Here is an 18,490-nt window from a genome sequence, read left to right as displayed (position 1 = left end):
ATGTATTATTCTTTCAGATCAAGGCCAAACATCAAGGCATAGATTTGAAGATATTCCATTCATGAGAGCAGATGAGGTGGATCGAAATATTCGACTTGTGAATGATCCGTCTTTGACTCGTGCTTTTGAAAAAATACGGGTCATAAGTTAAGATTGTTTACAGTGGAGGAAGAGCCTATTACGGATGAGGAACTGCGTCATCATTTTGTGAATGATATGATGTCATTGAGTTTTGAGAAAAGAATTAGAGTGTTCGCCAATAGATCGTAGCCACGAGTAAATATTGAGATTAATTCTTGTATGGCAGATATGAGGATATCTGGGATGTGCTCGTCCTACGATAGCTCGTGGTTTCGTGACTTGGGGACACCTGGTTGTTGGTTGACTTAGACAGTAAGTTTTTTCTTATTTCTTTTGTTTATTACGTTGAGTTAATAATTAACATATTTCACTTTATCATTTTCAGCATATTCAAGAATGTTGTTGAGGGTTGCTCTAATTACAAACGTCATACTCACATTTAATGTCACAGAATGTGTCATTGATGGACGTAGATTTTCATCAGCTGGTTTCGAGTGCTTTCAATGAGGGCGGCCAGAGTAATATTGAATGTTTGATGCTCTATGTGAGAGCAGAAATTGATGAGTGGCCGTCTATTTCATGGAACAAAGCCATCATAATTTTGATACCCTTTCATCTTCCTGGGCATTGGGTTTTGTTAAAGGTTTTGCCTGACCATAAGAGTATCACAATCGTGGATTCTGACCACAGCGTAGATAGGTCGGGCATGACATTGCACACACTTATTAGCCCTTTGTCACTTATGCTTCCACATATGTTGGGTGTTGACTCTTCGGAAAGATGGAGAATAAATAGGCCAAATAAATTTCCTACTCAAAAAATCAGGTTAATTTTTAAAAAAATTATTATTTCATTATTGTTTAATGTATATCAATGTATAATTTATGTTTGTTTTTTCATTGCAGCGGTGAATGTGGAGTTTACTGTTTAGCGACAGCAGGTTATACCATGTTCAGGGAAAATGCCTATCAATTGAACGATCAGAAGATTGAAGAATTTAGGCATTATTGTTGTTGTTGTATTTGTGATATATTATGGTCATTGGATTAAAACATTTATATGATAGTTGGATTAAAACATTTATATGATACTTTATATTGATTTTTAGTTAATTTATGTGATATTTTTTTTTACTACAATCAATCTAATAACGATCTCATACAAAAAATATATTTAGAGAATGATTCATCAATTGATCAATTATATAACACCATAAAAAAATGAAAGCAAGTCACTGATTTGAATTATATTAGGATTATTGTTTCTAGTCACACAAATTGTAGCTCTTTGGCTCGACCCACTCAACCCAAATTGGGTTGAGTGGGTCGCGCCACACAATATACTGAATTTTTGGGTAGAGTAGTTTAATTTGAGTCGAGTCTTACATGTTATGAGTTTTTTAGTTTCTATTATTATGAATTTTGTTAAAAAATTTGTTAAGAATTTTAGTCGAGCATAAATTCAACCCGATAAGAGATACATTCGTCTAATATTGGTATGAATTTTTTAACCAACACACTTAAATTATAATATATAAATCATATTAAAATGTTTACACAAATAAATTTTTTATATATATTTACGTTCTAATCATATATAGAATGACTTATGTATTATGAAATGATCAAAATTCAAAATCTCTCTACCATTCGACCCAAACCCTAAACCCTAAACAAAACCCTAAACCAAACCCCAAACACTACCACTCGACGCACTCGAGCCAACAATTTACCACCCACTCGACCCAAACTTAAAATTTAAAGCACAATCTTGTCCACTCTACCCACTCACCACCCCCTCGACCCAAAATTAAAAATTCAAATCAAACACATTACATATTAATAAAATCAAATCGACAGCCTTTAAATTCAAACAAATTACATTTAATTCAATCTTATCTTCTGCCAAATTCTGCAATGTCTTTAAATTCAAACAAATTACATATCATTCAATCCTATCTTCTACCAAATTCTCCAACTGATGGAAATCTGTTTTGTTTTTTTCTTCCACGTCTTCTTTTGATCACAGGTGGCAGTACTAACAAATCATCGAGTGGCCACTCGTTCTGATTCAGAACATGATAAATTGGCTCAGAATAAGCTAAAGACCATATCATAACAGAATAATATTCTGAGCACAAAGAATAAAAATTGACATCACAAAAGTAACTCGCTGCAATTGCATGAGAACATGGAATCTTGTCAATATCAAATTCTCTACAGGTACATCTTTTGGATTCCAAATCCAAAATTTCACTGTTTGTAGCACTTCGAACATCGAACTCAAGATGGCCTAGCTCATAAACTTGATGTGCCCGACCATATTAAACCTTTCGCGCACAATCGATTCAACGGTTGGAGTGAAATTTGTTGTTGATGCGACGGATGCATTTCGATACCTTGAAAACCAAGATGTAGTCAATGTCTGCAAGAATTTAGTAGTGCAATGATTGGAAGTTTTATTTCTTCACGCAATCTTGCATTTATTGATTCAACACCATTCGTTGTCATAATGTTATACCGAGATCTTGGGCTATATGCTCGAGTCCATCGATCAAATGAATCACTTTCATCCAAAAACTTTGCAGCATCAGGATATTTTTTCTTAAACTTTTCGTACTCTAAGTCAAAGTCGGTTTGCTTGTAAATTTTTGTTAACCGCATAAACATTTCGGTACAACCCTTCTTTTTGCAACGAATTTTCATATTTTGTGACAAGTGCCATATACAATGACCATGATGTGCATTTTTGTAAACTGCCGCAACTGCAGCAATGATGCCCGGATGTCTGTCTGAGATAATCACCAACTCTTCCTCATCAACCACTACTTCCAAGAGCTTCGTCAAAAACCAACTCCATGAGGCAATGGATTCTACATCAACAACAGCCCAAGCCAAAGGATATTGATGAAAATCTCCATCTTGTGCTGAGGCCAAAAGTAAAGTACCGTCGTACTTTCCTTTCAACCATATACCATCAATAGATACGACTTTTCTCATGCATCTATATCATCTTGCACATGCGCCATATGCTAAAAATAAATACTTGAATCTATTATTCTCATCTACTACTAAATCTATGATACTACAAGGGTTCATTCTCTCAACCATTTTCAAATATGAAGGTAGAAGACCAAAACTTCTTTCAGGATCACCTCTGAAGATATCATGAGCAAGTTATTTGCCTTTCAAGGCTTTGTAATAGGTAATGTCAACCCCCTTGTTCCGCATCATTGTCATGATAGATTTTGGTTGAGGTGTTTTCTGTTGTCCTCCAAAGTTCTCTACCAACATATCACAAACGACAGATGAGCTGGCTTGTCGATGTCTTCTACGCATTCCAGTCAAGTCACAATTGTGTGTGTTGCAGTATGTACGAATCACAAAATCTGTTGAGTTCTCGTATTTTGAAGTCCAAATTCTCCAGCTGCAACCTTTATTCATACAACGAACCGAATAGATATTTTGAGAAGATTTGACACTTTCAAACTCAAAAGACGAGCCCAAAGCAATTTTGGATAGCACTTTCTTTATTTCGGTCTTGCTTGAAAATCTTTGACCAATAAATAAGCTTGAACCATCGGTAAATGAATATGTATCATTGTTAGCTTGAACATGAGTGTCAGTATCATGAGCTACACTGATGTGGTGGATGTTGACATCATTATCATCCACATGCACTTCATCTATATCCTCCCCGTCATTTTCTGTGTTTCTCACATCATTCTCTTCCATATTTTCAGTTGAAGTATTTATATCTTCTAATACATCATTATTGATACAATGGTCATTTGAGACAAAAGTTCTATCAAAATAATGATCATACAGATTTATTTCATCATCGACACGCTCATCATCCAAATGAGTCATATTAAAATCCGGTGACATGATATTTTCACTTTCAACGATATCAAGAGAAACAACATTGAGTTCAAATCGACATGAAGAACCGGTCTTTCTTTTGCACATCCAAAATATAAGTATGCTTTCAAATCATTATCATCTTCGATATAAATTGGACGAATATTGCAATGCTTCACATCTGGAAGATAACTTAATTTCAATTTTTGTGTGTCAACTAGATTCATAATTCTGTATATCTCACTTTCTATATATTCCAGATCAGAACAAATATCAGAATCCAAAGGAATCTCTGCCCACTTACCACTCGGCCATGAACACCATTTAAATATGTCTTCTTTAATTTCCCATTCGCCATTGTACTCAATGAAAATAACGGTTGGCATAACCTACGAAATATAGATGAGAATATTATATTATAGACAATATTATTTATTTTAAAAAATATGCTATATGAAAATGATGAGTGTTTAGGTGCTACAAATCACTCTACCCATCAATTGCAACATATACACATTACTCGACCCATGAATTGCTCAACCCACACATCACTCAACCGACACATAACTCCACCCACACACGAGTGTGTGCACCTCGACCCGCTCTTCACTTTCCACACCACATGTGGGTCGAGGTGCACAAAACTCGGCCCACTGTGGGTCGAGTGGGTCGAGGTGTGTGCACCTCGCGACCCACACTGCATGATCTCGACCCACACCTATATGTGGGTCGAGAGATGACGCTCACCAACACACACCGATCATCGTGCTCGACCCACACTATCACACTTCATCCATCTGCTCGACTCACACAACGTAGTACTTACATTAACTCCATTCACAAAAATTCTAGCAAAAACAACCAGAAATAAATTGAAACAAGTTGTAACATTGGAATATATACTTACTTCTCCGGCAAATCTTCAAATTTTCAAATGATTTTTTACGTCAGGAACACAAAAATAACTGAAACCTGAATCGATTATTTTGCTGGGAAGAATATCTAAATGAAACATGAAATCGCCGATATCAATAAAAAAATATTTTTTAAAAATAAAATATATATAACTAATTAATTAATGAACTAATAAATGATCTCATCTAATTAACAAAGTTCACTCCCTTTTTTCGATTTAAAAAAGTCAAAATCCCTTTTATTTAATTAAATTTAAATTGGATCCTATATTATTTATTGACCCCATATAATGTTATCATTAATGGATGTTCTACTATTGGAGATATGGAATTTGCGTATAAATCATTGTGGCAAATGTTTTTCACTTCATTTTCTTTCTTATCTGTGTTTATATTGCCAATATTAATATTTTTTTCTTCTAAATAACCAGTGACTATTTGTATTATGTTTAAAACGTAAGTTATGAGGGGTCCGAGCTCTCATATCTCACTTGCATGTTGTTCTTGTCTTTTATCTCAAATTTTACTCTTTACTTTATTTTAGCAATATATATTTTAAGAATTGTTTGAATTCTAGAATCGAGATGGACAAGGCCTTGTTGAAGCATTTGCCATCCATGACCAAGGAGAAAATGACGTTTGTTTTGGATTTGAGTCGTCCATGAAAAAGTATTACTTTTTATGTTAATAATATTACTTTTTATTATGAATATAGATAGGGTTGATCCGTCTCACAGATTAAGATCCGTGAGACGATCTCACATAAGACTCACACTTTTCATATAGTTCGACTCCAACATTAATTCTTGGATTTGCTCGACGGTGATCCACACCTTTCATCGTGCATATTGTGAATCAGTATATGTAGATTTTCTGTCTTTTCAAAATTCTATTTTGCTATTTTAAAATTATATAAGGAATCATCGTGGGGTTCATGGATTAATCTCACCTTCAACATATAATTAACAATAAAATAAATAGATAGCATCTTATCTGAATTTTGAATAAATTCAATGTAAGGAATCTCATGAAAACCAAAATAAATGCCCAATAATACTAAAAAAAAATTCTAACTTTATGCCTGATATATTGTAGGTACACAATTGTTTATATACAAACTCCTGTGAGAGGGTAAGAGTCAATTTTGTTAGATGGATTTTTTTATTTGAGCTGCCATTAAAATATTATTTTTTATGTCAAAAGTTTTAATTTTTATGATACAAATATTAATTTTTATTGTAAATATGAATTGAGTTAATCTATCTCAAAAAAGCCCTACTTATATGTATACCAACACTAATTATCAGTCCCCCTAATTTCTAAAATTGATTCGTCATAATGCTCAAAGATGCTAGGGACTTTCACCTGTCAAGTCGGAGTTCAAAACGTTAATATCCAATGAAACAAACTACAAATTATTTGAGCAGATTCTTATAAAAATAATTTAATCCAGAAAAGAGAAACGAAACACATAATTTCATGTTTATCTTATGATTAATTCTAACCTGTTCCAAAATAAAACCGGACCAAATCAGTAAAGGACAATATGATTAGACAAAAACTTGTGTGAGACGATCTCACGAGTTGTATTTGGGAGACGAATCTCTTATTTGGGTTATCCATGAAAATGTATTATTTTTGAGTGAGTCTCATGTGAGACCGTCTCACAGATCATAATCTGTGAGACAGATCAACCCTACTCATATTCACAATAAAAAGTAATACTCTTAGCATAAAAAGTAATACTTTTTAAAGGGTGATCGAAATAAAAGATCTGTCTCACAAATATGACCCGTGAGACCGTCTCACACAAGTTTTTGCCATTATTTTTTATGTTAAGAGTATTACTTTTTATTGTGAATATGGGTCGGGTTGACCCGTCTCACAGATTAAGATCCGTGAGACGGTCTCACATGAGACCCACTCATATGATTAAATAATTTTGTGAGAAATGAATAAAGCCAAATCAAAATTGAACAAGTATTAAGTTGGAACAATGATCAACAGGGATTTTACCACACATAAATCTCGTAGATTACACATAAAATTGGTCGAACCTTAATCATCTATTCTATACGACACAATCCTACTTAATTTCCCAATGAATAGAAAGTCTCATGTCAATTATGATCGCATCAACGAACCTTAGCCAATTCCAATCAGATATTTATTGCTTTAAAGTAGATTATTAGGGGTATAAAAATAATTTATGAATATAAAAAAAAAATATAAAGATGGACCAAAATTTGGGTCCATGAAAGTAAATCACAAAAACTCACGTGAGACAGTATCACAGATGTTAATTTTGTGATATATATATATATATATATATATATATATATATATATATATATATATATATATTCTATTTGGGCCACCCACAAAAATATACTATTTTTTATGGTAAGTATAAGTAAAACTAAATTGTCTCACAAATAAAGATTCTTCCGCTCTACATGAGTCGTAAGAACGAGATTATGAAAATTTAAAATAATATAAAAAGCATCATGTTAGCAAGAGCTAATCAACACATATATTTTTATACTATACATACAGTGAGACGTGTCAATCCAATCTATATCTATCATGAAAAGTAGTATTTTTAACATAAAAATAATACGTTTACATGGACCGATGGTTATCAAATTTTCTCCAAGTCGTGCTTTACCGATTTGATTTATAAACTAGAACTTGATAAACATATACATTTGAGTAAAAACTTGCAAAGATTAAATACTTATAAGATAATATAATTTAAATTATTTGGTGCCAAATTTAATAATATTTAAATTAATTTTCCATTGTGGCATTTAATTTTAAGTAGAAGATAGATATGAAGATTGGAGAATAATGTGTAGGGTCCATTTTCGGGTTGGCCCAATTGCGACAAATCAGACCCGCAAAGAACAACACATTATATAAAGTGATAGACCCGAATTGGTCCTGGCAATCTGATAATACAGATTCCATTTTCAGAGTGTGTTCAAGTTCAACAATCTGAAAGGGCTTGAATTCAAGATGCAGATCTTTGTTAAAACCCTAACTGGGAAAACCATAACTCTCGAGGTCGAAAGCAGTGACACAATCGACAACGTCAAGGCCAAGATTCAGGTCCGACAGTTTTCCTAATTATGAATTGCTGCAGTCAATTTTTCCCCTTTTGTCTCGATCATCATTTTGTTTTTATTTGAGTGTTTTTATCCAATTATGATTGTTTGGGTCGTTTCTGCTTCTGCTCAGCTTGTTGGTTGAGTATGTTCTTTTTGTTTTCCTTTTTTGTGGCCGCTGATGATATTGAATGAATGGGTTGGATTCTAGCAATTTGTTGTTACGTTTATGTGATGATTAGTTTGCGTTGAATTGTGTATTTTTTAGAGCAGCTTGAATGATCGTTTGTTCAGTTGCTAATATATGCCATGATCAAGGATGAATCTTGTTCAGTTGCTAATATATGCCATGATCAAGGATGAATCTTGCATAGTATTCTACTACTAAACGAACATGTGAATTACTGGTCCTAGGACAAGGAAGGCATACCTCCAGACCAACAGAGGCTCATTTTTGCGGGTAAACAGTTGGAAGATGGCAGGACCTTGGCAGATTACAATATCCAGAAAGAATCAACTCTTCACCTTGTTTTGAGACTTAGGGGAGGAACAATGATAAAAGTCAAGACCCTTACTGGAAAGGAAATTGAAATTGACATTGAGCCTACTGACACCATTGACCGGATTAAGGAACGAGTTGAGGAGAAAGAGGGAATTCCTCCTGTGCAACAAAGGTTTGCGTTGTTTTCTTTGATTGATCTTGTGTTATTGTAAGCTTGGTTTATTTTCTCACTGATGTTGGGATGTTTTATGCCATACCAATCAAATTTTCAGTACCAATGACCAAATCTTTTTAGCATTTGGAAGGAAGTACTTGTGGGTAACAAAAGTTCAAATTCACAATATAAATCTCCACTTATTTTAATAGTTTCAAACTCCTAGTTATCTCAAATTCTTTAGCTGCAGAATTATAGCCTCAAATATTGGAGAAATAAAATTCATATATAAAACAGGTATTCTCCAATTATCATTGCGAACATGATGAATCTGCCATGTTTTCCTTTAGGCTTATATATGCTGGCAAGCAGCTTGCAGACGACAAAACTGCCAAGGATTACAACATCGAGGGTGGCTCTGTTCTTCATCTTGTTCTTGCTTTGAGGGGTGGTTGACTTTAGACAGCTACTTGGGTTTCTCGAACAATTTGCAATGAACTACTTAAATTTGATGTTTACCGTATCTCCTATATGTATTGTCTTCTTGCCTTGTGTTCTTGTACAATTTTGAATCGTGTAAAATCTCATCTTTGAATCCTCAAATTTGATTGATTGTTGTATATCAATTTATGGGTTTTGGCCATCACCACAACGTGTTCCGTAATTCTTCACTTCTTGCTGGAGCCTTGAGAATAATTTCTGCGTTTTTACATCTGTGAAATAGACACAAACACACACACACACATATATACTAGAAAAGTGCACGCACGTGTTGCATTGCATGTGAGCAGCTAAACTGTTGAAAATATATTAATGAAATTTTGATAATATTTAAATGAATTAAAATATAGCTAACAACATTTATCAATCGAAACAAAACAAACAAAAAAAAAATCATGATCATAGACTGTATATGAATCGGAAAGTTATCTTATTTACATGACACATTTTTCAACTTGCTTCTTTGTTGACTTTGACAATTCAACAACTCTTTGTCGTAGTTTTTATAATATGCGTATGACCATTTTGGTATACTCAACAAGTATATAATTATCTTTAACACTTATTATGTTATTTAGAATTCTCATCGGGGATCTGACATGCTTGTGGTTTGCTTCTCTATCACAACATTTTTTTGGTTTTCTACATTGTTTTATCCGATAATCTTATATTTTGACTTTTTATTTTTTTTGTTGAATGATTTTTCAGTTTATGACCATCATTAACTGTAACTCTTAAGAAAAAAATTATTTTAGTCGTAATAAGTTTTCACTTGTGAGTAAAAGTATGTATAACATATATATCCTTCAACAACATAACCAATGAATGTTATTGTAATTTTTTCAAACATCGTGATATTTATAATATCAATTTTATATATTTAATATTAATATTATTAAAATATAGCTATAAGGTTAATAAATTATTAACAATTATTTCTCAATCACTGTGAAAAATAATACTTAAAAATCTATTCAAATTACTATATGTTAGAACTGTGCCCTCATTTAATTTGACGCAATTCAGGAAATTCATCTCATTAGTTATTTTTTTAGAAGCTTCAGAACAATGATTGCATTCATCATATTATGAGGATAACATAGTTTCAATCTCATTTGTTGTGTATAGAACATAATATTATATTATTCATTGAAACAAAACAAATTTTCTTCTATCGAGTTTACATTTTGTTTAGAATATTTTATATCTTATACAACGATATACAAAATTAATTATTGTATTTTAAAAATTTTGAGAAAAGACAAGAATAACATAATTAAGATATGCATAAGAGATGATAGATATCATTCAAATATATATAAAAGTATTTGTTTTATTTAATATCTCATCTAATAATACAACTTTTTAAATTTCATGAGCATTTATGATAGTCAAAATTAATATGATGAAATGTTGTAGAATTATATTTGTATTTCACTATTTGGCTAAGTGAATGTATTTGGTGAGGAGTTTTCAATGCTACCATCTTATATATTATGAATTAGCTGATTAGCCACTTTAACTAAAAAAGAGACAAAACCGACCTCTTAGCCACATCAGAATATATCGAGATGATATTGGATGAAATAAAGTGCAACTGGCTCAATGTCTCAATTTACTAAAAATTCACAAAATTGATCTATTGTATCCACAAAGCTTTAAAATTATTCTCATACTATTAGAAATAGAATGAGAATTGTGTAAACTTTGTTTTTCATGTATTTCTTTTTCTGTATGAAGAATATTTTCTTTTTGAAAAACGATTTTATTCTTTGAGAAATATTAACATTTTATATGACATCCATATAACATAATCAACACCAAATGACATATAACAATAAAACATGTTAACGCTAGAGTAAAAAAACTCATATAATTACAAGAACACTAATTGATCAAATGAATCATATTATTTAGTAATATTTTTTTAGCAGCATATATAAAAAATTTGTCCAAATGGCTTAAAAACAGTGTTTGAAATCAGTTACATACAAACATTTCTCTCAATCACGTATCTCAATTGACACATAAAGAGTCTAAAAATATCTCAATTCTAAATGGGAGAAAGAAGTTTTATATGAACTTAATATTTATTAATAATTTATTTTTATTCAATATGTCTCATCTCCATTCGTCTTCCCATTATCTATCATTTCATGAATTTGACTGCAATGTATAAATTTAAGATATTAAAATTAAATTAAAATAATAATTATTTTGATTGAGTTAAGTACACTATTAATGATCATTTTAAACTAACATAAAAAATGACTTAAATAACATCATGAATACGACGAATTGTAAAACAAAAAAGGTAAAATAGTAAGCTCGCAATTGTAAGTCATATATTTAATAGATATTATTAATATATAATATATTATTTAAGGGTATATTTTTAGCATTATATATCGAAATTGATTAAATGCTTAAATATTTGCATTGAAATCACTTACATACAAACATTTTCTCTCAATCATGTATGCATGTTGATACATAAGTAGTCTAAAAATATCTCTATTTTAAATGAGAAAAAGATTTTTTTATATGATGTTAATATTTATTAATAATTTAATTTTATTCAACCTTACTCATCTACATCCGTCTTCTCATTATTACCTTAATATTCGGAATATTAACAATTTTTTAATTTATAACATTATTATAGTATTTTCTACGAATTTGATGTCACTGTATAATTAAAGTAATTAAATTTAAAAATAAAATTAAAATAATAAATATCTTAACTAAGTACTCTATTTATAATCATATTAAACTAACGTAGAAAACAATTTAAAGAACATCATGAAATGAAAAATTATAAAACAAACAAAATGGTAAAATAATAAGTTTACAAATGAAAATCATATATTTATAAAAGTAAAATAGATGTTAGTAGTGTAACATATAATTAAATTAAATTTAAAAGTAAAATCAAATTAATAATTATCTTGATTGAATTAAAATCAAATTAATAAATACACTATTAATGATTATATTAAACTACCATAGAAAATGACTTAAAAAACATCGTGAACATAACAAATTATAAAATAAATGAAAGAGTAAAATAGTAAACTCATAATTCAAACTCATATATTTATAATATTATTAGATTATATTAGATTAGATTAGATTATATTAGATAAATGCATGCCTATGCTGTATGTGAGTGACTAACGTTTGAAATATGCTTATAAATTTAGATAATGTTTAGAATAACATCTTGTTTATTAGTATTTATCAATTTAAATACATCAAAACACATAAAAAAAACCATCATGACTATAATTTAGATATGTTAATTTTTCCATACAACGTATTTTTCAATCTGCTTCTAGACTTTTTGATATAATGACTCTCAAATAAGAAAAAAATATATCAATCATAAATGAAAAACAATAAAAAGAAATTAATGGAATAATTAATTTTAACAACGTCCAAACCACAATTTATTTAAATGGAGCACACTAACTATATATATATATATATATAGACATTTTTAACACACCACCAGCAATCACTTAACCATTGGATAGTTCTCAAACTCTATAATCACTTAACTATTGGATATTTCTAGCACACTAAATTCTAGTTATCAATTAGAGAAAATTGATTATTCTAACGCATGATATGACATTAACAACATGAGAGTATCACAAAAAATGTCAATACAACCATAGAGTCACACAATTAATTTTGAGTCAGCCATAATACTTGAAAAATAACAAAAGACTCAATTAATTGTTTATAAAACCATCTAGACCAAATATTATATCTCATATTTTAATACTTTAAACCATGACTGTTTTTGTTACATGCTTAATTTACTGTGGGTCATATTGATAGTAAAAGAAAGATACAGAAGAAAGAGAGCACAATCTCCAACAATCTGCAAATTGTGGCAAAAAGATCTTCAAATAAATATACATACCAAAGGCTCTAAAAATATTACAAGCAAATATTATTACGAGTCACTCTAAAGTCGCACGTTCTTCAGGTCTAAATCACTTCTTAAATAAAGAGATCTCAGCCAGACTGGGGCCTATGTTGTTTCTAAACTCGAGTAAAGTACAACTTCCTATATATATATATGTTGGGTATGAGCTATGTCCCCCCTCCTCCATAAAGTATGGAACCAGATTAAAGATGTTGAAACAAACCATGCCAGAGATATATCCACCTTTAACCAGAGTTACTATTCGAGGGTTCGGGCTGGTTAGCAAGAAACCGGACCACAACAATGGTTATGTTATCTGCGCTGCCTCTCTGATATGCTTCCTTCATCAGCAGTTTCGCTGCTTCTTCAGGTTCTTGGATTGGTTTAGTCATAGAAACGGCTTCCTGAGAAAAAATATGTTACATAGGAAAAAAGTTGAATGTGTACTTGTGCCTAAATCAAGGTGAGGACATCAAATAGATGCATGGATGCAGAAGGGAGCAAGTTACGGTAATCAAACCACTCCCCTAAATATATCAAAATTTGAGTTTTTTTTTTCTTCTAAAAATACAAGTTTTCCACTGTCAAATCTGAAATACTAGGGCCTGTCCCTGGATTCAAGAATCAAAATTTATGTACAGATGCGTCACCTCGTTCGTTACTACATCCCAAAGTCCATCGCTAGCGAGGATAAGGAACTCAAGGGTGTCATCAACTTTTTCCTCCTGTGGAAATTCAAACAATGATATTGTTGGTTAGATGTTGGATTTCGTTTGCAGCTTCTCATATAGGCAGAATTTATTTCAAATTTCTTATCAACATATTATAATCTGCTAAAAATTCTCAAGAAATGGCTACATACTGCTTCAACAGTGTCGATTTTCTCCTATATGTATACATTTTTTTTTACCGAAATTCTTACACCATACCCTAATTTCTGGATCAGCAACCACATACTGCTTCAACAGTCTATCACCAAATGCACGAGACACAGCAAGCACTCCTCCAACTCTCCAAGTTCCTGCAGGCAATACCCAAAGAAAGGAAAGGCAAAAGAAAATGACACGTCATTCTGCAGAAAGCTCGGACAAACAGAACATGGCCATCTTTCTTTACCTGCCCACATCACAAAACCTCCGGCATCTTCAATTCGCTGTCTCTCATCTGTTTGGTCTGGTTTGTGATCTCGAGAGACAGCAATGGCTGCAAGGTACAAATAAAAATTTAATCAGATCATACGATATACTCCGCAGAATATCTTGGACTGACGAATAAGATGATCTATGGCTAATCAGATCCCACGGTATGACATATCTTATTGTTCAATACATTTATGGCTCCTGATTGCAGGTCTTGTTAAACCCGGTACTGACGTAAATAAGTTTTTAGTTTCCCCCAAAGAAAACAAAAAAGAAAATTATGTGGGGAAAATTGAGTTTGTTTCAGTTCATCGCAAATAGATTGATAGATAATGCTTGTTCTCTTACCCTTGCCACCCCTGGAAATAACAGCCCTCGAATCCCCAACATTTGCCACCAACAAACGGTCACCGACAAGGATTGCAGTGGAAGCAGTCGACCCAGCATCCCTATTCTGATTGTTTTCTGATTTCAGGAATTCCGAGTCTGTGTGACAGTATGCATCAGCTGAAAAAGGAAACATACCCAAAAATGAGGTTAGAGCGAGTAAAAAATGGCTTATAGAGCGCTAAGCCATAACCATGGTGACAATACAATCACATACCTATGGCAGATTTGGTGTCAGAAATAAACTTTGGGTGCCTGATCAAATTGCTAAAAAGGTTTTGCTTGACATATTCCGCAGCTCGAGCTCCCCCATGACCTAAATAACAAGAAAACGGGTACATACGTAAATAATGGCTCCAAACCTACTCTCTCTCAACAGCAAAGATAAATCATGAAAATTTCAAAAAAATTTGACATGATGCAAATCAGACGGCAACTGTTCATGCTAACCCGTAACCTATGGAATTACCATCAAGTCATATGGTAGTAAATGAGAGACCGGAAGAAATTTGTCTGTAACTTCATACCATAGATGTATAAATTTTACTGAATTAATAATTAGTGAAGCTTTGTTCTGAGTAAACTCTATAGCAAACTCATTTTATGCATCCTTCAACCAATTATAATAATATTTTCCTTATGAAAAAAATGAAGTTTTTGATAGCTGTTGCATATAACAATTTGCCATTTATTGGGGCTAGACCATGAATCTTCTACTTGATAAAAAGGAGAAATCACATCCAACCATATCCATACTCCGTGAAAGCTTAAAAATATTGAATTCGAGGACGAATATATGGGTGTTACAAACCACGGATGAAAGAATGGGTTCTTTTCCCAAAACTTTCACCAATGCACAGAGCAGCATATATGAGCCAATGCCTAGTGTGTAGTGTGTGTGAGAGAGAGCGAGAGAAAGAGACCATCAAACACTCCAAAGAGACCAACCACCTCTCCCTCCACACCATCAATCCTTGTCTCGTAAAAATCCTCCATTGAAGATCTTTTACCTGGAAAACTCGAGTATCCATAGCTAAATTTTCCATTGTGACTGCAAGAAGGTACAGTACATCAAAGTTACACAGCAGTTTGCATAACCTTTTCTTATTGCATAATGGGCATATCTCTGATTTCCTCGAAACTCCAAACTTCAATAATGAACAAATTTGAGAAATTAAAAAGAAAAATTTGAATGAATAAATCATAATGCTTGAAAACTAGAATCACAATATTATACCAATTTAAACAGTTATAAATAACATGATTATTTTCCTTGTTTAGATTTACGCTATCAAATTCCTAATAACAAAAAGGACGGACAATTTATAAAGAAACGATGATACTATGTCAAATACGACAAATTAGTTAAGTTTTTTACTTAGCAGACAAGGTGATCTCAACGGTATCCACACACGCACATTGACTAACATAGCCCACGTAGGAGTTTCCGTTAGCAGACGTAAGCAATTAAATGCTGCCTCATGACGCATGCTCGAAAACTCAATGATCAAAATTCTCTTGACATGTGAAAACAAACCCCAAATCTCAGCCGACCCGACAGCAACTAGACTAAGATTTTCAAAACAACAAATCAAAGTAAACCGCGCAAGACATCACCAAACAAAGCCACCGACAACTTTTGACCTACCAAAATAAAGATTGACACACAAGCCATCGACAAAAAGGCAAATAAAATTTTACCACCTCCATGACATTCATACTCCATACAAAGCCCAACTGCAAGTTCAATTTTAACACAAGATCATGCAAATTATTAAATGAATACTATGCACACACGCACATGCAGTTGCAGGGTCCAATTCAGATCAGCCAAACTAACAAGTATTTTGGGGTAAAATACTAACCAATAACTGTTGATTAGGGCTTTGGCAAGAAATATCAAGAACGATAAATAGAACGACTAAGTCAAGAATATAATAACCTGAGGCCGCCGCCACTGACCGGGGCATCACCCACATGGACTTGGCTTGTTGATTGTGGCAACAGAGAATTCAGATAACCCATATAACGAATCTTTACCTTTAGAACTTTAATTTTCCTTTATGGCTTTTATTTTTTATCTCCCCAAATCCAATGAGAAAATCACCTAACTTTTTCCTATTATATCTGTGGCTAACAAATCTAGACAACCCAACATGGGATTTTTCTTAGCAAATTCGTGTAAAGAAGAGCACAAACGAAGAAGTCACACGATCACAGCATGTGAGGTGTATTCAATTCCAAAATAGGATTTCAAAATTCAACCTGCCAACCAAAATAAAAAGATAAATGAAACATATCCCATCAAACTTGATATTCATGAGTAGATTTATAAGAATCTGCAGACATATTATGAAGCATAAAAATGAAGAAACTCCCACATTTAACCCACAAATCAAATTGCAAGGCTAAAGAATCTAAAAAAGACGAATAATATTTGCTCGTGTGCATGTGTATCTGTTATGATACATCGAAACCATAAAAAGAATTATCTTTTCCTTCTACATACATATTTCTGGGCCGCAGAAATGAAATACGGTTCAATAAACTTCTTGATCACTTAATATCATTTTCGAACGGGTATAAAAAGACAGAAAATGAATACATGAAAACGATGTATCATAAATAGAATGCTATATTTTGAATGTATTTGTATACAGATTTAGCAGAGGACCTGGAAGAGGCAGGAGTTGGAGAAGAAAACCATGATGATAGAGAAGAATAACATAAAAGATAGAAGGGAAAATGAGAAAAGTCAAGACCCAAAAAAAAGGGGCGATCTTGTAATAAAATGAAAATATTGGGACATGTCTATTGTCTAACTAATAAAGAAAAAATTATTAATACCATTTCCACCTATCCAATTGTGTAAAGTTATTAATATCTCTGTGAGTCACAAATTTTCACAAATTTTTTATATGTGAGACAAGTCAACTTTACTGATTTTCACAATAAAAAATAATATTTTTAGCATAAAAAGTAATACTTTTTCATGGTGACCCAAATAAGATATCTGTCTCATAAAATACGACCTGTGAAACTGTCTCACATAAATTTTTATCTATTTTTGTGGGTTTCTTTACGAATATCATAATATGTTTTCAAGAAAAAGAAAAAAAAAATCTTTCAGTAGTATGATGATAACTTTTATTCGCTTTTTTGGGAGTTATTATTATTATTATTAGGCGAAAAAAGAGGTGATTTGAGGGGAAAGTGAAAGGACAAAAATTGGTGTAACTTGAATTGCGGTTGCCATACACTTGGCTCCCATGCATCAAAAGGTGGCCATCTGAATTCATTCTCATTTAATTCCAACCACGCTGACATAGTATTTCGGGGATTGTAAAGTGTAGAAAAGATGATAAAAGATTATTTTTAGGTCTAAAATTAGTAATAGGAGTCAAATACATCAGGTTATACAATGTGAACAATCAATGTTTAGTTAAAATGCTTCGATAACTTCCTCAAAAAAAATTTGTTTTAATAACTCATAAACGTAGCCAAGCTGCTTAAATCGATGATATTTTTGTTAGAGTTTTTCTCGATTTATGCATCATAAATAATATGTGGAAGCGGATCAAACGTTACATCTGATCATCTAATAATTTATAAATATTTTGTTTTTTTTTTCAATTTGAAGTTTTCTAAGTACTACAATCATCCATGGATGATATAGTAATATTCTTATGAGATGTATACTTAGAACCTCAAAATATGTTATGTGTAGGCATTTCTCATCTTATCAATGAGCTGATCGGTAGCTCGAGAATGAAAAGAAAGCGCATCTTAATTTTCTAAAGTCGATGCGAATAGATGTATCGTTTGTCGAAAATGCAGGCTATGACCGTCGTCAATGTCAACATGTTTATTCAATGCCGACATGTTTATTCCTCTTTGGAATATAATTG

At 32.1% G+C, this 18,490-nt stretch overlaps 2 protein-coding genes across 2 annotated transcripts; one reads left to right on the top strand and one right to left on the bottom strand.

Annotated features, from left to right (window-relative positions):
• The first annotated feature begins 7,796 nt into the window (after positions 1-7,796).
• On the top strand, positions 7,797-9,264 carry LOC140831098 (ubiquitin-NEDD8-like protein RUB2). Its single transcript, XM_073194873.1, has 3 exons — positions 7,797-7,966; positions 8,377-8,636; positions 8,969-9,264. The coding sequence occupies exons 1-3, from the start codon at positions 7,874-7,876 to the stop codon at positions 9,072-9,074; spliced, it is 459 nt and encodes a 152-aa protein (XP_073050974.1). The 5' UTR covers positions 7,797-7,873; the 3' UTR covers positions 9,075-9,264.
• Positions 9,265-13,015: 3,751 nt separating this feature from the next.
• Positions 13,016-17,372, bottom strand: LOC140831097 (probable protein phosphatase 2C 59). Its single transcript, XM_073194872.1, has 9 exons — positions 17,257-17,372; positions 16,525-16,847; positions 15,506-15,633; positions 14,800-14,898; positions 14,544-14,702; positions 14,173-14,259; positions 13,986-14,077; positions 13,707-13,781; positions 13,016-13,460 (listed from the first exon to the last, which is right to left on the bottom strand). The coding sequence occupies exons 2-9, from the start codon at positions 16,605-16,607 to the stop codon at positions 13,302-13,304; spliced, it is 882 nt and encodes a 293-aa protein (XP_073050973.1). The 5' UTR covers positions 16,608-16,847; positions 17,257-17,372; the 3' UTR covers positions 13,016-13,301.
• Between the last annotated feature and the right edge of the window lie 1,118 nt (positions 17,373-18,490).

Source organism: Primulina eburnea, chromosome 4 (genome assembly GCF_022965805.1).
Source record: "Primulina eburnea isolate SZY01 chromosome 4, ASM2296580v1, whole genome shotgun sequence".
In the NCBI taxonomy this organism is placed as follows: domain Eukaryota; kingdom Viridiplantae; phylum Streptophyta; class Magnoliopsida; order Lamiales; family Gesneriaceae; genus Primulina; species Primulina eburnea.
Note: the sequence above shows the minus strand (reverse complement) of the source record. Positions and strands in the feature narration are given on the sequence as shown.

Bases quoted from the DNA above. Each gene is read 5' to 3' on its own strand.
- LOC140831098 (XM_073194873.1), top strand. From the start codon at position 7,874: ATGCAGATCTTTGTTAAAACCCTAACTGGGAAAACCATAACTCTCGAG. The intron at 7,967-8,376 runs GTCCGACAGTTT...TACTGGTCCTAG, and splicing joins ACGTCAAGGCCAAGATTCAG to GACAAGGAAGGCATACCTCC. The intron at 8,637-8,968 runs GTTTGCGTTGTT...GTTTTCCTTTAG, and splicing joins ATTCCTCCTGTGCAACAAAG to GCTTATATATGCTGGCAAGC.
- LOC140831097 (XM_073194872.1), bottom strand. From the start codon at position 16,607: ATGGGTTATCTGAATTCTCTGTTGCCACAATCAACAAGCCAAGTCCAT. The intron at 14,899-15,505 runs GTCTCTTTCTCT...CTTGTTATTTAG, and splicing joins TCTCTTTGGAGTGTTTGATG to GTCATGGGGGAGCTCGAGCT. The intron at 14,260-14,543 runs GTAAGAGAACAA...TGTACCTTGCAG, and splicing joins TATTTCCAGGGGTGGCAAGG to CCATTGCTGTCTCTCGAGAT.